The sequence below is a fragment of the Numenius arquata genome, chromosome 14 (assembly GCF_964106895.1).
Source record: "Numenius arquata chromosome 14, bNumArq3.hap1.1, whole genome shotgun sequence".
NCBI classification, from domain to species: Eukaryota; Metazoa; Chordata; class Aves; order Charadriiformes; family Scolopacidae; genus Numenius; species Numenius arquata.
The window spans coordinates 431,641-450,550 of record NC_133589.1 but is presented as its reverse complement, the minus strand read 5'-3'; the positions used below and the strand labels follow the sequence as shown (position 1 = coordinate 450,550).

The 18,910-nt window shown below is 45.5% G+C and overlaps 2 protein-coding genes across 4 annotated transcripts; one reads left to right on the top strand and one right to left on the bottom strand.

Moving 5' to 3' along the window:
• Positions 1-68: 68 nt before the first annotated feature.
• AIMP2 (aminoacyl tRNA synthetase complex interacting multifunctional protein 2) lies at positions 69-3,170 on the top strand. Of its 3 annotated transcripts, none has more exons than XM_074158682.1 (4): positions 69-213; positions 1,196-1,402; positions 1,925-2,156; positions 2,658-3,170. In XM_074158682.1, the coding sequence occupies exons 1-4, from the start codon at positions 106-108 to the stop codon at positions 3,041-3,043; spliced, it is 933 nt and encodes a 310-aa protein (XP_074014783.1). In that variant the 5' UTR covers positions 69-105; the 3' UTR covers positions 3,044-3,170. The 3 variants fall into 3 exon arrangements, with proteins under 3 accessions (XP_074014783.1, XP_074014784.1, XP_074014782.1); XM_074158683.1 differs by having other exon boundaries at positions 106-120; XM_074158681.1 differs by having other exon boundaries at positions 106-219.
• Positions 3,171-3,443: 273 nt separating this feature from the next.
• EIF2AK1 (eukaryotic translation initiation factor 2 alpha kinase 1) lies at positions 3,444-16,341 on the bottom strand. The gene is given in 18 exon segments (XM_074158619.1): positions 3,444-3,624; positions 4,106-4,339; positions 4,674-4,753; positions 4,859-4,979; positions 6,238-6,344; positions 7,957-8,068; positions 9,043-9,412; positions 10,054-10,107; positions 10,582-10,679; positions 11,068-11,148; positions 11,966-12,065; positions 12,519-12,550; positions 13,320-13,456; positions 15,268-15,426; positions 15,802-15,902; positions 15,904-15,949; positions 15,952-16,290; positions 16,293-16,341. Coding segments are annotated over 18 exon segments (2,343 nt in total). The 3' UTR covers positions 3,444-3,501.
• Between the last annotated feature and the right edge of the window lie 2,569 nt (positions 16,342-18,910).

The window sequence follows — 18,910 nt, the reverse complement described above, 5'->3', positions numbered from 1 at the left end:
TGCCGATTCCCATTGGCCCGCGGCTGAGTCAGTCAAGGCGCCGTGCACCCGCCCTGCCCAATGGGCGCGGGGGGGGCGGGCCCGGCGCACCGTGCGGGTGCCGCCATGCCCATGTACAAGGTGCGGCCCTTCCACGGGCCCGGCGCGGCGGCCGAGCAGCTGCCGACCTGTATGTACCGCCTGCCCAGCCTGCACCGCACCGCCGCGCCGCAGGTACGAGCCAGGGGCCGGCGGGGGCGCCTACGCACGGGGACGGACCGCGGCGCTCACCCCGGCGGCCTGGGCCGCGCTGGCGGGGGGCCGGGCCGGGCGCCGGTTGGGTCCGGCCGCGCTGGGCCGGTGCTGGCTCCGGACGGGGCCCGGGAGCTGGCGGGGGGCGGGTCGCCGCGAACCCGTCCGAGCCCGCGGGAGGCGCTGGCCCTCCCTCGCTCGGGGGTTACACGGGCCCGGCCTTTCCCGGAACGCCCTGCGGTATTTTTAGCGCCTCGGGCAGTTCCCGGCTTGGCTTCCCCGGGTCTGGCGGGGCCCCTTCCCGGTTCGCGTTTTAAAAGCCGAAGCCGGTGGCTGTCCCGGCGGGCCCGGGCCCGGTCTGTTCCCGCCCCGCTCTCAGCCCCGCCGCCTGCCCTCGGGCCGAGCTGCAGGAGGCTGCGAGTGGGTCTGGCCGGTCCCGGCGCCAGGAGCGCTGCAGCGGCTGCCAGGCGGCTCCCGGCCGCTGTCAGCTTGATGGCCTCAAGGAGTGACTTTGTATGATCCATCTCAACCTGCGGGGGTTCTGTTAACTGCAGGAGTTGCCAGGAGGTTCCTTTGTTTGGCAGCCTGGACGCACTCTGTCAGTCGGCTCTTCTGGGCGGGAGGGAGGGAATCCTGACGAGCTGACTTTGGGTTTTCACTGCCAACTTGAAGTTTCCGTGGTTGGGGTCTGATTTTCACTACGTTATGGAGATTCCTGTAGCTAGTGGTTTAAAAAAAAGATATTAAGCAGGAAGATTTCAGAGATTTGGTTAAATAACCCATTTCTCACCACATTCATCCAGACTAAAGGGACGACTAATAGGCACAAGTCGGTGACATTTCATGACATTCCGGTTCTTTGAATGTGTTTAAGGTCTTTCAAAACTTGCTGTCAAGTGAGCCGTGGGCTGTTCTGACGTTGAGCTGACTGAACATCTCTGTGACCTTTTTGCCTCTGCTGTAGGAAGAGATTGACCCGTCACTTCAAGCACTTGAATCCCGCCAGGAAGAGATCCTGAAACGCTTGTACGAACTGAAGAGTGCAGTCGATGGTCTCTCGAAGATGATACAAACCCCAGATGCTGATGTAGATGTAACTAATATCATTCAAACTGGTGACTGTTCTCCTTTGACAGCCAACGGAGCAGACTTAGATCTGATGCTTGGAAAGGTGAGTTAGTTGAGCATATAGAGGGACAGGTACCTCCTGTGCCCTCGATTCTCGGGGCTGGAAGGGTGGCATTAAAACCTGGGACACAATATACACGTCTTACAGCCTCACAAGTAACTTACAACTGCCGTTTCGTTTTGGGCATCCAGGTTATACATACAAACATTTTAAAAATACTAATCCTGTATGTTCTCATTTGGATATCAATTCAAGCTAGAATGGTTAATTGTGAAATTATGACGGTTTCTTCTTTGTTACTAACTGGAGCTTTTAACTTTGGCTTCAGATTGGACTAGAATTCCCCTCAGTCACATTCTTGAGTTATGTCATTGTTGAAGAAGGAAGATGTTTAGATGTTTAAACAAGTTTTAAATGTCCCAACTTGAATTACTTGACTGTCCTTAGCATTTCAGATACACACACGCGTGGCTATGTACATTTCGGTGTCAAATGAAAACTCCACTGCTTCAAAGTCTGATCTGGAATGTGTCTTATCTGCCAAGTTTCTTACTTTCCATGCAGGATTACGGAGCCCTGAAAGATATTGTGATCAATGCAAACCCTTCTCTGCCTCCGCTGTCACTGTTGGTACTACACAGCCTGCTTTGTGAACACTATAAAATACTATCGGCTGTTCACACACACTCCTCGGTGAAAAGCGTGCCAGAAAACCTCCTGAAGTGCTTTGGAGAGCAGACCAAGAAGCAGCCCCGTCACGAGTATCAGCTGGGCTTCACTCTAATTTGGAAGGATGGTAAGAATGAAGTTACCTTGTAGCTCGGTATTTTACAATAAGTGAGAAAATGAAACTTGTGCTATAAACCCTTGGCAACAGCTCCTTGGCGTGGTTGTGCTGACACATGATGGACAGGTACCACTCTCTACAGCTGTGAACAACGAAGGCGACAGAGGAAGAAGATTCTTGTTCATGGTAACTGCAGTTAAAATACATGTGGCATTCACATGGGTGGTTGTACCCACAGGATTATTTTTATAGAAGCGTTTTTCAGTTTCTACAAATAAGTTTGCTAGAATAGAAATTAGGTGGGAGATTGGGCTGGTGTGCAAAACGTGATCGCTTTATCCCAGGTTCCTGCCTTAGTCTAAGTACTTACACTAAGAAAACTGAGAATTGTTCATCAGGCTAACGACGTTTAACAGTGTTGCTGGCATCACAAGTCAAATACATCACAGATTACTGTTATATTAACTTCTCTACCGTGTGGTATTCACTTTTTTCTTCTCTTAATTTCAGTTCCCAAACCCCAGATGAAGTTTAGCATCCAGACCATGTGCCCTATCGAAGGAGAGGGGAACATCGCTAGGTTCCTCTTTTCCTTGTTTGGCCAGAAGTACAGTGCAGTTACCTCTACGCTGATGGACAGCTGGGTGGACACAGCTCTCTTCCAGCTGAAGGAGGGCAGCAGCAAGGAGAGAGGAGCCGTCCTGCGCGCCATGAACGCTGCCCTGGGCAAGACGGCGTGGCTGGTGGGGAACGAACTCAGCGTGGCAGATGTGGTCGCCTGGTGCGCGCTTCAGCAGACGGGGAGCGCCAACACTGCCCCAGCCAACGTGCAGAAATGGATGAAGTCATGCGAGAACTTGGCACCTTTCAGCTCCGTGATGAAGCTGCTGAAATGAGTGTGTGTTCCTCGTAACAGGGTCATGGTGATCTCATACCTCCCGAGGTTCTTCGAGTCCCTTCTGAGATGTGTTCAAGTAGTACAGTTGGGCAGAGTGCGAAAGTCAATAAAAACATTACAGCTCCCTTTGGGTGTGACCTTCCTTTTTGTGACTGATGCATAACATGCATGTTTGTTTAATGATTCTAAGGTATCTAAAGAAGTCCTATGGACAAAAGGCACTTTTAATTTTTCCTTGTATTTTTCCCTGTAATCCAAATGCTTATTTACACAAGTTAAACTGTGCCCAGGCCAAGTGCAACAGGAATCCTTTCTGGCGACTGAGATTTTTGAACTTAGACAGAGAGATGAATACCTTTAAAGGACAGGGAAATCAAAATGCACTGAAATGTTTTTATGTAAAAAAAGAAATGTTTTATATAAGTTAGCACACATAGAGGTGAGTTCTTCCTGTACTTAAACAGGAGAACCTAGTCTCATACGTTCATCTTGTTCTTCAGAAAGCAGTCTTATCCTCTCTCTCAGCTTCTCTATTTCTTCCTCTTGCTGCCTCACCTTCTGTTGTAGGTTAGAAATAACCTGAAAGTGAGAGTCAGTTTAGTTCATTTATAGAGAGACAAGGAAAAGCCTTATTAACCTATTTGAATTGTGTTCCCAGTCCACTACAGACACGTTCTGCAGCACCACTGCTCTTCTGCGTATTTGTACTACAGCTGCACCTGAGAAGTGTGGCAAAGAAAGAACACAATAAAAAGATTCTGCAGAGCTGATGAAAATTTTCAAAAGCTTTTCTGAACTATAAAAATAGCTCCAGCTGTATGTAAATCAACTGACCGGGCTTCATAAAGTTACCTTATCCTTCACAACCATTTATCTCGTATTTCTAGAAACATTAATATAGTGGGCTAAATACTGCAATCAGAAAAAACAGTCTCAATCACACAATTCTCTTAAGTTAAAAACAAAACATAAAAACCCATAATACAGGCAGGGAAACAAAGGGCATTTGCTTTTTATATCTCTTTACCCTGTGAAGGCTGAGGTTATTGGCAAAACTTACATGTTCTGTGGTGTGGAACAGTTCACTCTCACGAAGCTGAGCAGCAGTTGGTCTTTCTGTAGATCTCGGACTGGTGAGGAGTTTAACGTACTTGGCTTGAACAGGCCATTTTTTGTAGAAAGTATGAGGAATTTGGCCATTCCTTAATTGTATAAGAACTTCTGTTCTCTCCATTTCTGTTCCAAATGGCTGGAAGAGTTCTAGCAGGATAACACCCATGCTGTACATGTCTGACTGGTAACAGGGGGAAGAGAAAGTTCTGGCATAACTGGTAATTTTAATTACTTACTATATTTCTTTTTCTCATTAAAAATTCACAATATGAAAAAGCTTCATGACAAGTTTCAAGATAACCAAGGAATACAAATTCAAATCTATGTAGATTCTTCAAGGTGATCTTAGAAATACAAATAATTTTTGCATTAGTGGCAAACTAGCAGGCCAAGTTGAAATCAACAAAAACATTACGAGTAACAGTAGGAAGAGTATGTATTTACCTACTGAAAGGCTTGTTTTAGTCTTACTATCTATCATCATGTGTTAATAGAAAAAAAAAAATACTCCCTACCTTGAAATCGTAGCGAGAGCCCTGCAGTTGTTCTGGGGAGGCATAGAGGCAAGTCCCCACGCCCGAAGTATGCGTCAGTCCTTTAAAAAGGCAATTTAGACTTACTCAGGTAGTGTTCACATAAGAATTTAATATTTAATGGTTTTAATATCATAGAAACCCCACTAAGCTTTTTATTCTCTTACCATTTATCCTTTCTGTCTTAAACCACTGGTCTGCATCATCCCAAAGAAGGTCTTTGCAGGCTAATCCAAAGTCTCCTATTTTTACATGATGATCTGACCCATACAGAAAGATATTTCTGGGCTACAAAAAAAGATAGTATAAAATCTAAAATACATCTATATAAATAATTACGAAATTTCACCTGTTTCAATATCTATAAAATCCAGTATTTCAGAGGTGTAAGACAATTATTTAACATGTTCATTAGTGAGAGAGAAAAAAAGTCATAGCTGATACCAAATTATGTGTTAGCAACATTTGGGCAGAAAGACCATGTATGAAAGATCTAGAGAACGGGAAGAAATGTAAAACAGGGAAAAAAAAGATTTAGTGGAAAAATAAAGTACTTTTTTTTTCCAGCAGAAAATGGGAGGTTTGCAGAACAGTAACACTAACGGGAACAGGGAAGAGCAGACAGCAAATCAGACCAACTGATGCAGCAGGAAGGAGGACTGAGTATCATTGGGCTAGACATAATGTAAAGCAAAATATGCTTTTCTGTGCGATAAGCACAGCTGCAACATGCTGCTTGTTCTGGGAAGTTACTATGAAAAAACAAGTGATGAGAGACTTGAGTAGAGAGCACTGACTTGAGAAACTGAAATAGTTTTATCCATATATTTTGGGTTTAGGACCATTAAGGAGGAGAAATCCGAGCATTATGTTCACCCTCAGCAAGTTTGCCGATGACACCGAGTGGAGTGGTGTGGTGACACACCTGAGGGACGGGATGCCATCCAGAAGGACGTGGATGGGCTGGAGAAGTGGGTCCGTGTGAACCTCACGGGGTTCAACAAGGCCCAGTGCAGGGTCCTGCCCCTGGGTCAGGGCAATCCCAGGCAAAAATCCAGGCTGAGGGGAGAAAGGCCTGAGAGCAGCCCTATAGCTTCTAAAAATATGTTCAAGTTAACTGATACGCTGTTAGCAAACTGAGGTGTGGTCACAGGGCTTTGCTTATTTTTATAATTACCTAAAATAGGTTTTTTTAGGTAATTGGCTAATTTAGGTCCTACCTTCATTAAGGAAAGACCAAGACAAAACAAAACCAATCTGACCATCCCTGTTTAGGACAAGAAAATGCCTTCACAAAGGAGAAGAAGTTTCCAGAGCTTAATCATAATTCACTTGTAAGTCAATTAAGTCAATGTCATTGAGTACTATGCTTATAGTAAAGAAAGTGGCACTGGCATAAAGGACGCAATGCATTTTTTCAGATGTAACAGCTAAATTCCTAAGAGCTTAAGCCATCTCAAATTTAACTACGAAGTTCCTTTCTTTCTCCCATAATGTAAGTTAACTTTGTTTTCCTTAACTTCAAGTAATAATTCAATTAACTTACTTTAATGTCGCGATGCATCACTCCCATGCTGTGGATATAGCACACTCCTTCTAGTAACTCTTGAAAAATTTTCATCGTCCAATGGACATCCACAAGATGGTATGGACCTGAAAACAATTTAGAATCTAAATTATTTCAGCTAATTTTACTGAGTGATTTAAGCTTATGGCGGTATGTCTTGTTGAATCCTGTTAATTTATGATGTGGAGGAATTTTTTAACAGAATAAGCATAGTTTAAAAATGGAATTTCCCATGCTTCTCCCAAGATAGTTTTTTCTGAAACAGCAAAGAGTCACTAACCTCAAAATTCTAAAAAGGAAAGTTCAGGGGACACGAACATATGTCTGCCTGAAAACACTGCTCCCAGCCCCACCAGATAGCTATTTGATTATGAAGTTAACAAACTCTTTACTTCCACATAAGTGCTGAATTGGAATGAAAAATACAGTTCCAGGTAAAATCATACTAATTTACATAATGACATGTTTTCTGTATCGATTCGCACCCTTCCTTTTCGGATGCTAATCCTCTGCTGTTGCGCTACCCTCTGAAATCCCCAAGGCTTCTCTGGCTGTAGCTGTCCTAAAGGAACCTACCAGCTCATTGTTTTTACCATTTCCTACTTTATTATTTTACTAAACTACACTATCTTCCTACTCTTAATGACCCATATCTAACATGTCTGTTGCCCCTTTGGACACTCGCCATTTACTCCTACATGGTTTCTGTTTCTTACTCTCTAACCCATGATCGCATTCCCCTTTCATCCCCTGTGGAAATGTGAGAAAAGGGCGTTTTGCAAGGTCCAATGCCTGACCAGGAATGTCATTTTCCAGCTTATGAAAACTAAAAAGACTATGATTAGAGGAGACATTAGTGGAAGTCAGCTGATAGTTAGCTGGTAAACCTTACTCCATGACTGAAGAGAACAGATTTATCTTAATAGTGATTAAAACTAAGACTAAACATTAATCATACAGTTTATGTCTTACAATCTGTTAAGCATATGCTTTTTTTATACAACCACTCCAGAGAAAGCAACACGTCTCTAATGCTTTAAGAGCATTACAATTAAACTTGTACTTCCAAACATCAACCATTTTTGCAGATGGCTTGGTATGGGTGTGAGAACTCCTCGGCCACTCAGGCAAAGCGAAAGTTAGATTCTTCAGGCCAACAACAAATTAGCCTCTAGGAGTTTTGGTTCTTAAGAACAAAGTTACAAAGTACTTAAAAGCTTTTAAGTTATCTGGAACAAAGGATGTATTTATATTTGCCACAGCAGATAAATTAGCCTGCAAATACTGTGTTTTGTAGCAGCAAGACTACTACTACAGCAGAATTTCAATTATTTAAACAGCTTGCTGAGAAAAAGCAGATTCTGTCAATAAAAACCTCTACTCCAAATAAGTAGCGTCGCCCAGGCACAGATCTCTCCAGGTAACAGCTCTGCCTCAGGCACACATTCATTCTTTTTTGAAGAGTTGTCTAAAACACATGAACTTGAATCTCTTTTACCAACATTACCAACATCTTACCAACAGATTCAATACCTAGCCGCTATTTGAGTAAGTGAATAAAGAATCTAACAAAGAAGATCCATCCTATAACTTGCTGAAGTAAAACATAAATTCAGGCAAGTTGACTTCCAATTAGGAAAAAAGAAACCCTTGCTTTATAACGAATATGAAAATTTTTAAGACAGTGATGAATCTTACTGGAAGTTTCCTCTGTTCTCTCGTTGCATCTTTTATTACGGTCAACAATCCAATCCCACAGGGATATTTCACACAGTTGCATTTGTATATGAAGCATCAAGCGATACTCCACCTAACAGAAAAACAACGGTCCATGATTTTGCCACTGTAATATGAACAGTATTTTCTTAGCTATTTTCTTTAAAGTTAATAAAAGAATTGTTTTCTAACCTAAAAAAAAAACAGTTAGATACCAAAATGACATCAAATATAGTATTACTAATCTACTGCATTCAAGAAGCAGATGCAACAACACTGTCTAGTTTTGGGGACTTTTTTTGCTTGTTCCTAAAATTTTAACAATTGTTATATGATAAAAATATATAAACATATAAGTCATATGATAAAAACATACCTTAATATTCAAATTACAGTTCAAAAGCTTCTAGACCTACTGAACAGAGGATCATTCTGGCTTAAGAAAATAGTGTAAATTAATATAAAATAGTAAAAAAATTCAATCTCTTGATATGTAATTTGATCATTTATTAACATGAATATGTCACTTTCTGATAATGTACTAGTTCACTTGCTAACCTGGGCAACTCAAGCAAACACCTCTAAAATCTTGCGTTTCTTGCAAGAGGGAACTGCGAACAGCAGCCAAAGCGGCAAGCTCTCCAGAGCAGGCTGTGCCATGCCCAGCGGTTTGGAACGTCACAGGCAGAGCGGGGACTGCCTGCCCAAATCCTGCCCTGCAGAGACAGCACCTAGACACTTTCATCAGTAGTACCTGAATCAGCCATCATTAACGAATACTGAACATCTTCCAGTTTGATGGGTTTATATTCATTCACTTTGAGAGGACCTAAGATGACTAACACATGGAAGCTTTTTTGCTTGTTTTGCCAGCTCCTCTGCTCAGCGTCCTTGTAATGGTGTTACCCCTTCAGTAAAAATTATCTAGTTTTGGTTTTAACTGCAGTAATTTATTTATTTTTTTTTAAATTTAATACTATAAATCATTCCTCTGCCTACCAAACTCAACTTTACAAACATCATTAAGTTAGACAGCAGTTAAGTATATCTAAAGATAACTGTATTTACCTCAAACTCTCCACAGACAGCTACATCATTCCCGGAGCATCCTTCAGTGCAGGACTTACTTCCAGTGCCTGCATCTTGAGCCGGACTAGAATGAGGTCCCTGTGCCGAATGAGTTTTCACATCAGTCGATGTACTGCTAACACTACTTACAGAGTCTTCTTGTAATTCTATGGATAATTCACATTGGTTTGGTTTCATATGCTCTTTACTATTGCTGTTTGTAAAATCATCCCTTACATCCATATTCTGCGCTAATTCACTATCCAGACTTCTAAGGCTGGTACTGTCACAGGACTTCTTTTCTTGCGAAGTAAGGTCAGCAAAGATAATTGAACTGTCACTTTCCACACTCTGAATGTGACAGCGATCACTGAAAATAATAAAATACGGGAGAGAAGTCAAAACATGTACACAGTTTTATACTATCTATTTGTGACACACCATTCTGAAACCTTTTTTTTTTTTCCCCTCCAATTGCAAACTGCATTCCAGAGTAAGAGTTCAGCTGCTTCCCCACAGAAAACTTGAGGATGATGCAATTGGCAGCGTAGGCTCTGGCCTTTTTAACGCCCTCCCCCGGCAGGGACTTGTGAGGGCTCAGACACACAGTGCCAGGGCACAGCCCTCACGGGACAGAGGAACGGTGCATCCCCATCCCTTTAAACTTCAGCAGTGACATCGCATTTCTCACAGGGCCCTCACTGGAAGGGCCAATCGACACTCTGAGACAGAGGGCCCCATCGCCCCAACAGGACTCCAGCAGAAACCAGAGATCCAAAGAAGGCAGAAGTATCCAGTAATATTCTTCAGCTTATGCAACCAGAAGAGAAGCAACAACCAGAAGAGAAACAACAAGGATGATTAAGGCTTTCTTTTTCGTTATCATTTGGAAGCAAAAAAGCACTTGTGCAATATATGCTGAATTCTGTACTCTTTTAATGATGCTTTAAAAAAAAAAAACACACTTATTAAAGCCAAGTAAGTGTTATCATTGAGACTTATAATACTTACTTGCCGCTCTCTTGCTCCAAAGATAATGGCTGCCACTCCATTCTTGTTTTATCTATTGGATGAAAAGATAAATACGGTATTTTACAAAACCAAGCATGCATGTATTTACTATAAATTAACATTTAGGCTACAGCTTCTTACTGAATTTAACTTCATTACCTGTAGATAGCTTTTTCTCTATTTCTGCTCCTGCCAAAGGTGTTTCTGAGTCTACTAAGAAGCAACCCTAATATGTTTTTCATTTTTCTTTAATTGAAAAGAAAATACATGTTGTACAAGGTCACTGAAAGGGTTGTACTGGGCTCTCTTACATATTCACCCAGATTTCACCTTTAAGAAGTTAGCCTGTTCAAAATTAGGGCTTATAATGTATACGATAATACACCGTAAAAGAAGCACCTCCACAAGGCACCGTCCTTCACATCACCCTGCTGCTGTTTTGAAGACACCTGATATTTCGGAAATGGTTTTCATTAAAATTGTATATTTATGTGAAAAAGCAGTTTGTTTTATGTGGTGTACTTTCCTTTTGGGTGGACTGTTTGAACCTGTTCCATCCAAGCAGTGTGGTAGCCCACGATATTAGGGTGCTGCAGCCCAGCCAGCACTTTAACTTCTCGTAGCACCTAAAAATATGAAAAGGAAACAGTATGACTGTCCTTTTCTGAGTGCAAAAGATAACAAAACCCCACAATTTCTGACAAAGAAAGAACAGATAAAATTACTACAGCAATGGAGAAAATTGGGAAGCTTTAAAACAAACTACGATTTTCACAGTTGCAGAGATTACCAAATTCAAGTTAATAATATGTTCCTTTTAATGAACTTAAGTACCTCTCGTAACTTTTTTTTTTCTAGGTATTGAGACGATCAAATCTTAGAAACTCAGAATGTGGAAAAAAATTTATTAATGTGTTTGATATTTTGGGAAACAGCTGCATTACTAAATTAAATCAGAATCAGCTAGAGCAGACAGGGAGTTAAAACAGAGATGAAACACAGGAAAAAGAGTACCTTCATGCAATCTCTTCTTGTAGCCTTCTTAATGCTAATTTTTTTAATAGCATAGAATTGACCATCTAACTTGTTTCTGACCTGAAAAGAATTGTAATAGGACAAAATCAGTTGTTAATGTGCTTAGGTTAATGAATTATTAAATCCTTTAGAATCAACTATTTTCTAAAAATTAATTTCTGCACTCCATTCTGATAACCTTTCACCTGTATGAGAGAATAAAACTGGGATCAGGCCCCAGCTGTCTAAGATAAAGATACTCCACTTTTGCCTCCTTTCAGGACTGCGAACATCTAACCCAATCTTTGTGAAACACATAGCTTTATAGTTATCTTTCCATCAATAAAAAATGCTGCTAGGTCCTGGTAACTGCTTAAACAGGTTCTCAATAAATCTGTGAGAACACAACTGTCATTTACATATGGCACGTACCACGCGGGGAACCTCAGTCTGGCCATACGGGCCAAGGATTTAATACAATTCAACACCGGGTTGGATAGTTTATATTCATATTAAGGCTACTTTTTTCCAAGCAGCCACGACTGGAACATCGCAGTGTGCAGACTCAGCTCCTGTGGTGTTTTAAGTCAATATATCACAATACTTCACACAAGAAATAAGGAGGTTTTTGTTCACTTTAGAAAGGTCAGAATACACCAAGTAAAACATTTGATATATCCTGCCTCCGACAAACAGAAAACAGAAACCGCAACTGAGCACCTTTTGAAATGAAATGCCAACACCCTTCACGTGTGCGGATCTGCTCCTGTTCTATTGGAAAATTAGTGGTTTTGTTTTTATATTAGAAAAATAAACAAAGCAGCCAAACCAGCAACTCTAATTTTCAAAGGAAAACCAGATATAAATTGATCAGTTATAAATGGAAGGTAAAGAATACCTTGTACACTTTTCCATATCCTCCTTTTCCTAGCCTTGCAATCTCATCAAATTCATTCAAGTACCGTGAAGTCTGTGCTTCAAAGAGAACTTCTTTTTCCCTAATCAAAAAAAGTTAGGCTGCATTAAACAAAATTACAATTTATAAGACAGGTATTATATAGGCTGCAGGTGTACATAATCTAGAAATACTATTTACATTATGAAAAGAAGACAAGACTTTGACATTACCACAGTGAATACTGAAAACCAGCAGACTGCAGCAGCATGCACGTGTGCTACAAAGCCACACTCTGCGTTAGCAGAAATACTAAGTTTATTTCTTTAAATTTATGCCCGATAAAAAGTTGGGTTTTGAATGATGGCACTAACCGTGAGAACTGTACTGAAGAAGGAATTTTTCCCAGATCATTTTGAGAATTTGGAGGAATTTTCACTTTTTTTTCTACATTTCAGAGCCAAAATATGAAATGCAGTATTAATTAAATTCAGAGTGGAGCAAGGGACTTTAGGGAGGGAGTTGTTTAATATTTCTAAATGCTTTGAATACATACCCAATTGCATGAGAATCTCCATTATCAAGTTCCTACGAAACAACAAAATCCAACATAAAAACATGCCGTATGGAGTAACAGGTCTACTGTGCCATCGGCACAGACAGCTACAGCAAAACAGAAACCACAACTATGTTCTTAGAAGCAAACGAGGTTACTGATAGCCCTTCATTCTGCAGAGAGCTTCACAAAATTAAAGTATTATTATCCTGCCAGTAATCTGCTAACATCTCTCTGCTGGAGAGATTACTGCCCTTTAGAGTTCTGCTGGCAAACAGGATAAAACGAGGGCTTTAAAATGTGCTTAAGACAAAATTAACTAGCTTAGCTCAACCAGCAAGATAAGCAAACAGGTCTGGTTGGGTCTGAAGCACGTTACGCAGTATACACATCATGCCCTCCACTAACATAACTAGGAGGGTGTTAACATAATCAACCAACTTGATTATGGTAACTGTTCATTAAAAGTTGAAAATGGATGTCCCTGTTGTCTAAAAAAGGTGTAGCAATACTGAAAACACCTTGCCTGTGTTTATAAGTATTTTAACATTGGGGGTTTATTATTTAATAAGGAACAAAACACTGCTGGCTTCAAAAGCTTTGCTTTGCACCTGCAAAGCCAGAACATGCTGTCTGTGACAGCTAAGGTAGAATGGGAATAGCATTTTGTATAATTATTAAAAAGATCCAATCCAATATTAAAAGACACTCCCCCTCTCCCCCTAACAAAAGCTTCTTTGGATGCAATCATGTGTTAATTCCCCAATGCAGAGGTTGCCGAAGAAATTTAACAAAGCTTACCCCATTAAGTATTTGTCGATTAGCTGCTTTCATTAGTTCAGTAATGGCTCTATTATGTTGCAGTCTTACAGTACTAAATTCATCGCAGAAGGCAAAGGGGGAGAGCAGCCCTGTTCTCGTGAAAGCCTGACGAAGTACTGTGCAAAGGAACAGAGAAAGGTCACGTTAAATAAATCCTGCCTATAAGATCATGTAAACAGTTGTTTTTTAAACCTGATTTGAAAGAAAGCACATCTGAAAAACTGAACAGTCACTCCTACTCTAGTGCTGTTGCCCATACTCTAAGCAATAAAAACTAATTAAATCCAAACTAGAGCCGCTCTGTGGGAATCCCTTTGCATAATACAGTTATTTGCCATGCCCTTCCTGGTCACAACTGCATCTCCTCTTCTCCGTATCTCAGCAGATGAGTTATACAAACATCCACCCGTTCACTTACTTGTTACCCTTGGACTAATTTTGATCGGTGAAAAGAGAAATTGAAAGCATGTCACAGCTACGAGGGCGTGTTTATAATAAAAACTGGTAATGTCAAGACTTCCTAATTTACATACAAACTCACGCATTTCTACACATACTCATAGTAAGGAATGAAGTCACCCCCTTCCATCCTCCCCAAAGCACCACATCTTCCTCAGCTGGAGTAAAACAATGCTGTGGCAGATAAAAAAATAACAAATACTGGAGATGGGCACAACTGGGAAGACGCTACAAAAACGTACTTAGAAGTTTTAGGAGTTCCAAGGTCTTAAACTAAACTTGCTTGCAAGAGGGTAGGGTTTTTTTGGTACCAGCATGTCAAATATCAGCCTATTACTTATCTTTTAAAGCAGATAAAATTTATTGAAAGTGAACCTGTAAGAAATCAGGAATTTTGCTACACAAGCCTTATGGACACAGTTACACACACCAGAAAAGGGGGAAAACCCCAGCCTTGCCAACATGAATATATCAGCCAAAACCACAAAACAGATATGATTACTGCAATATGTTTTTCTGTTATTCATCAGGTTTATTCCACTTGGGAAACTGGTTTAAGCTGTACCAATGGAGGAACATCAACTTTCCATAGAAGTACACTGGGAAGCCAAGCAGCTACATACTTTGGAAAAGGCCCAGGTTGGGTTTTGGGGTTTTTTTTTTTCCTCTCCCAAAAGGAGGAAATGTGGTTGGGTTTTTTCCCCCCAGTATTTTGGGGTTTGATAGAGAGAATAGTAAGAGCCAGGGTCAAACACCTATATCAGATTTTGAGAACAAAAAAAAATGACAGTTGTCTGCACTGTTGTTACTGGATGCTATAAATGGCTTCAATTTTAAGCAAAAGCAATGTTTTAGATTTTATTTTCTACAATCACATATAGTAAGGAGAAAAACCTTAGAGATTGTTTCTCAAATGCATTAAGTACATGCCTAAATGAACAAAATACCTAAGATAATTCACACATCAGACAGATTTCAAAGGAAACATTTCACACCTAAAAATGTGAGCTCCCTGAATTATATCAAAAGACTTTACGAGAAAATAAAGGACTTAAAGGTATTGACTCTGATCTTCACAGACCATAGTTTTGAAAGATTTAGCGAAGACCGTGCTACAGCTATTTCTTGATAAGTAATTTTATTAAATTTCTCTTCTATCCATGTTTTTAGATCAGATTTAACAGTGAGATAATCTACCCTGCTACCCCTCACGTGATTTAGCTGGAACAGAGCTGTCCGATCCTTGCATCCACAACAATATTCTGTTACTGTTTTAAAAAATAAGACAGGTCCTCGTTCCCAATTGAGTTGATTCAGGGTACTCATCCTCTTCTCAGAATTACTCTTGTCCCAGTGGGATCAGACCTACAGCTTTGTACTGACGCTATGCTGCAACCCTGCACAGCAGAATCCGGTGTATATTGCGGTGAGGCAGTTTAAGAGAGAGGAAAGAGCCACTCGTACTAACTTCGGAAGAGACACCTGGAGTGAAGGGGGTTGTGGGTGTACATGTGGCAGAGATGCTCCAGCAGCGACACCAGCAGCAGCTGGTTTTGGATGGTGGAAGTGAAGTTCACAAACTTCTGCGACCCGTTGGCAACGCGCAGCTCGGCCGGCACGTCCGACTCTGGAAGGGACAGCCAGGAGGATGAGTTCAGGTCTCACCATGCGCCTATTTACCACAACACCAAAACCACACACGAACCCGCACAGCTTCAACACGCCCTGGCTCACAAACAGGCACCACACGAGCTGCCACGGAACACCTTAAGGCACTAATTAGGAAAGTAACTATAATTAATTTTTCTAAGCGCACACGGAAAGCGGCTAGCCGGAGGGCCGAGGCTGGCCCCGAGGGAGGGGGCTCTCCGCGGTCGCCGGGGCCCGCCGGCTCCAGCCGCCCCCGCCGCCGGGCGAGGGGAAGCCGGGAGGGAACGGCAGCCGCTCTGCCCCCCGTCCCGTCCCGCCGCCCGGGAAGGGGAGCCCCGCCCGCCCCTCTCACCGTCAAAGCGAGGCTCCGGGCTCTCCTCAGGAAACTCGATGGCGGGCCGCGGGGCCGCGTCCCTCGGCGGGAACCCGCCCCGCCACATGCCGGGCGCCGGCCTTCGCCCCGGCCGGCGGGGCCTGCCCGCCTCCCTGTGGGCGGCCCCAGGGCCGGGCCGGCGCTTATGGCCGCTCTTTGGGCGCGGAGAGATAAAACGTTAACCGGAGAGGGGCGGACAGGGCCCGGAAGGCCGAGCCGGGCGGGAAGGCTACGGCCGGGGCGGCCCCTCAGGCAGCAGGGCCGGCGGAAAGCCCTCACCGCCGGGCCGCGGCTTCGCGCATCGCCCCACGGGAGCCCCTCGGCCCCTCGCCCGGACCGGGGGTCGCCGAGCCCCCTCTAGCGGCTCCCGGCAGCGGCACAGGGGCGGTGCCGGTCCCCGTGTGACCCGGAGGAGCTCGCTTCTCCCCCCGCCGCCGCCGCCGCCTCCTTCCCTCCCCCCGCCCGCTCGCCCGGCCGGCGCCGGGCCCCGGATGCAAGAGGCCGGCGGAGGGACGTCATTGTTCCCCGACGGGCTGTAACAGGAGGCGGAGCGGGCCGGGCTGAGGCGGGGGCTGCGGCGAGGGGGACCCGGCAGCGCCGAGTCAAGCGGGGCCGAGCCAGGTAACGGGGCCGGGGGGAGAGCGTCGGGCCTGGGGCGGGCGGGCCGGGCCCGGCGGCGCCGCGTGCGCCTCCCCGCCTGGAAATCAATGGGCCGGGGGAGGGGAGGGGCCGGCCCGGAAGGGACGGGAGGGACGGCAGGGGAGGGGAGGGGAGGGCGGCCGGCGGGAGCGGCCGGCGCAGCCCAGCCCGGCCCGGCCCGCGGGCGCTCGGCCGCTGCCCGCCCGGCTGGCGGCAGCCGGAGGGGGTGGGACCCCGGGCGGGGCGGGGCGCCGGCCCCAGCACGCGGCGGAGGGACCCAGCCCCGCCGCCGCCGCCACCACCCCCTGGGCCGGCGGGACCGGCCCCTCCCGGCGCGGCGCCTCCGCTCCGTGCCCGCCTCCTCCGTCAGGGGTCCCGCCGCCGCCCGCCTCTCCCTCCTCCTCCTCCCGCTGCCGGCGCGGGGACTCGGCGCGGCTTCCCCGCGTCCCGCCGCCGGCGGAGGGCGGCCGGGACCGCCCCGCCCCGGGCCCCGCGGCGTGGTTCCGCGCTCGGTGGGTCGGCGGCTCCCCGCGGGGCCTGCCGCCTCCCGCTCGCGGGGTCCGGGCTCGATTCGTCTCCCCTTGTGTGTTCCCCCCCCCCCCCCCGGCGCCGGCTCCCCGCCCCCCCGCCGCGTTGCCATGGGCACAGAGTCGCCACTGGGCGCTGCCTGCTGCGGTCCTGCCTCCGGACGCTCTGTGAGGCGGGGGCCGCGGGCACGGTCGGGGCGGGCAGGAGAGGGCGGGCACGGCGGGGCAGGGCGCGGGGAGGGCGGGCAGGGCGCGGGGCAGGGCGCGGGGCCGGCCCCCAGCCGGCCGGGGCTCCCGCCGCTCCCCAGCGCGGACATGTCCCCGCCGGCTCCCGGTGCCTCGGGAACCAAAACCCCTCGGGAGGGCGGATGGGGGGCGGCCGAGCCGTTGCCGCGGGCTCAGCGCCGGGGCCGAGGGGCCGGAGGCGGCGGGGCCGCGATGAGGGGCCGAGGCGGCAGCGGGCGGTCCGTCCCGCCGGCGGGCACCGGACCCTGCGGTCCTCCGGGGCCCCGCCGGCGTAATTTCCTCCCAATTAAGGGTAAAGCGTTTCCCGGCTTGGTGGCTGGACTGTTTTTGGGGCGTGCCTGCGTTTGGGGTGTTTCTCCGTCCCCTCGATGTGTTTGCCCCCGGCAGCGCTGGGCTGGGGGGGGGGGGTGCGCTGGGCTGGGGGGGTGCGCTGGGCTGGGGGTGCAGATGTGCCCGCTCCTCACGTCTGTGCAGAGTAGCTTTGCTTGGCTCCTTACTTCCACCGAGGTGTTTGTGTCTGCGTCTGCCGGTTTTTTACAATCACTGCTGAAAGTGTTTGTTTTGTAATGAGATAAATGTGTAATCACTGCTCCCCAGTTAGACACAGTTTTGTGAATGGGATCTGGTATAAAGTCTTCCTCAGCTGTGATTTATTGTACACAAAGTGGAGACCAAATTTAAATATTTAGATGGAAGGCATAACTGATGTGTTTTGTGATGAGACTGCTGAAAAAATCTAAACAGCGCTGGCGCAAAACTCCCCACGGGAAGCAAGAAACTGTCTTACCTGTCTTACTTTTCAATACCATACTGGGAAACGTCTGTTATGACATCACCGCAGGGTAGCAACGCTCGGCGCACGTGACAGCGCACACTTGCGCTCAGCGCGGCACAGGAGCAGGGTCTGTACGTCTGCTGAGAAGCCGGAGAGGAAAATTATCAGTGTTGATAGTTTTTGTACTTCTCTGTCAAACAGATCTTTTGTGCAAATTAAGAATTGTATTGACGTTTTGAAAAAGCGGTGGATCTGATTAGTCTCGCTGGCATTGGTACTTGCTGCTGCAAAGTGCTTGACACCTGGTAATGTATCACTCAGTCAAAAATAGGTTAAAAAATACTTAAGGTTTACCTCGGTCAATATAACACTCAGGCTTTTTTGAGATAATACTTGTCTGTTTGCCTTTCGCTGCAGTCTTGGTTCTGTTTCAGTTGGAAAAAGGAGATGCCACTGGTATCTGCAATTTGAAGACTGGATCTTATGTGAAAATCACTGAGCCCAGGAACTGTCATCTTAGTCTTCCAGATGGACAAAGATGTCTTAATTTCTTAGTAAAATGAGAGGGAATTTTCCAGTTTTGTGCATTATCTTCTCAGAAATGGAAAATGTGTATAGAGCGGATTTAAATTGAAAATTTTAAAGGAGGAAAGATCTAATTAAAGGCTTTGCACATAATTTGTCTTTCGTGGGGCTAGAAGTTCTCTAATTCACTGTGCTTTATTTAATCTACCTTAAGTTTTATCAAGAGCACAAAGTTGTGCCATGAACAACAACACCAAGTTGTACCATAAATCTGAAACCGCTCTACACTTTGTTCCCTCAGTTACTTCAGTATAACACAGCAGCTTATGCTTTAAACACTCGGTTTATAGTTTCCCTAAAGTTAAAAAGGACCTAC

Coding starts and splice junctions, on each gene's coding strand:
- AIMP2 (XM_074158681.1), top strand. CDS start 106: ATGCCCATGTACAAGGTGCGGCCCTTCCACGGGCCCGGCGCGGCGGCC. Junction 220..1,195: donor CCGCCGCGCCGCAGGTACGA/GCCAGGGGCCGG, acceptor CCTCTGCTGTAG/GAAGAGATTGACCCGTCACT. Junction 1,403..1,924: donor TAGATCTGATGCTTGGAAAG/GTGAGTTAGTTG, acceptor CTTTCCATGCAG/GATTACGGAGCCCTGAAAGA.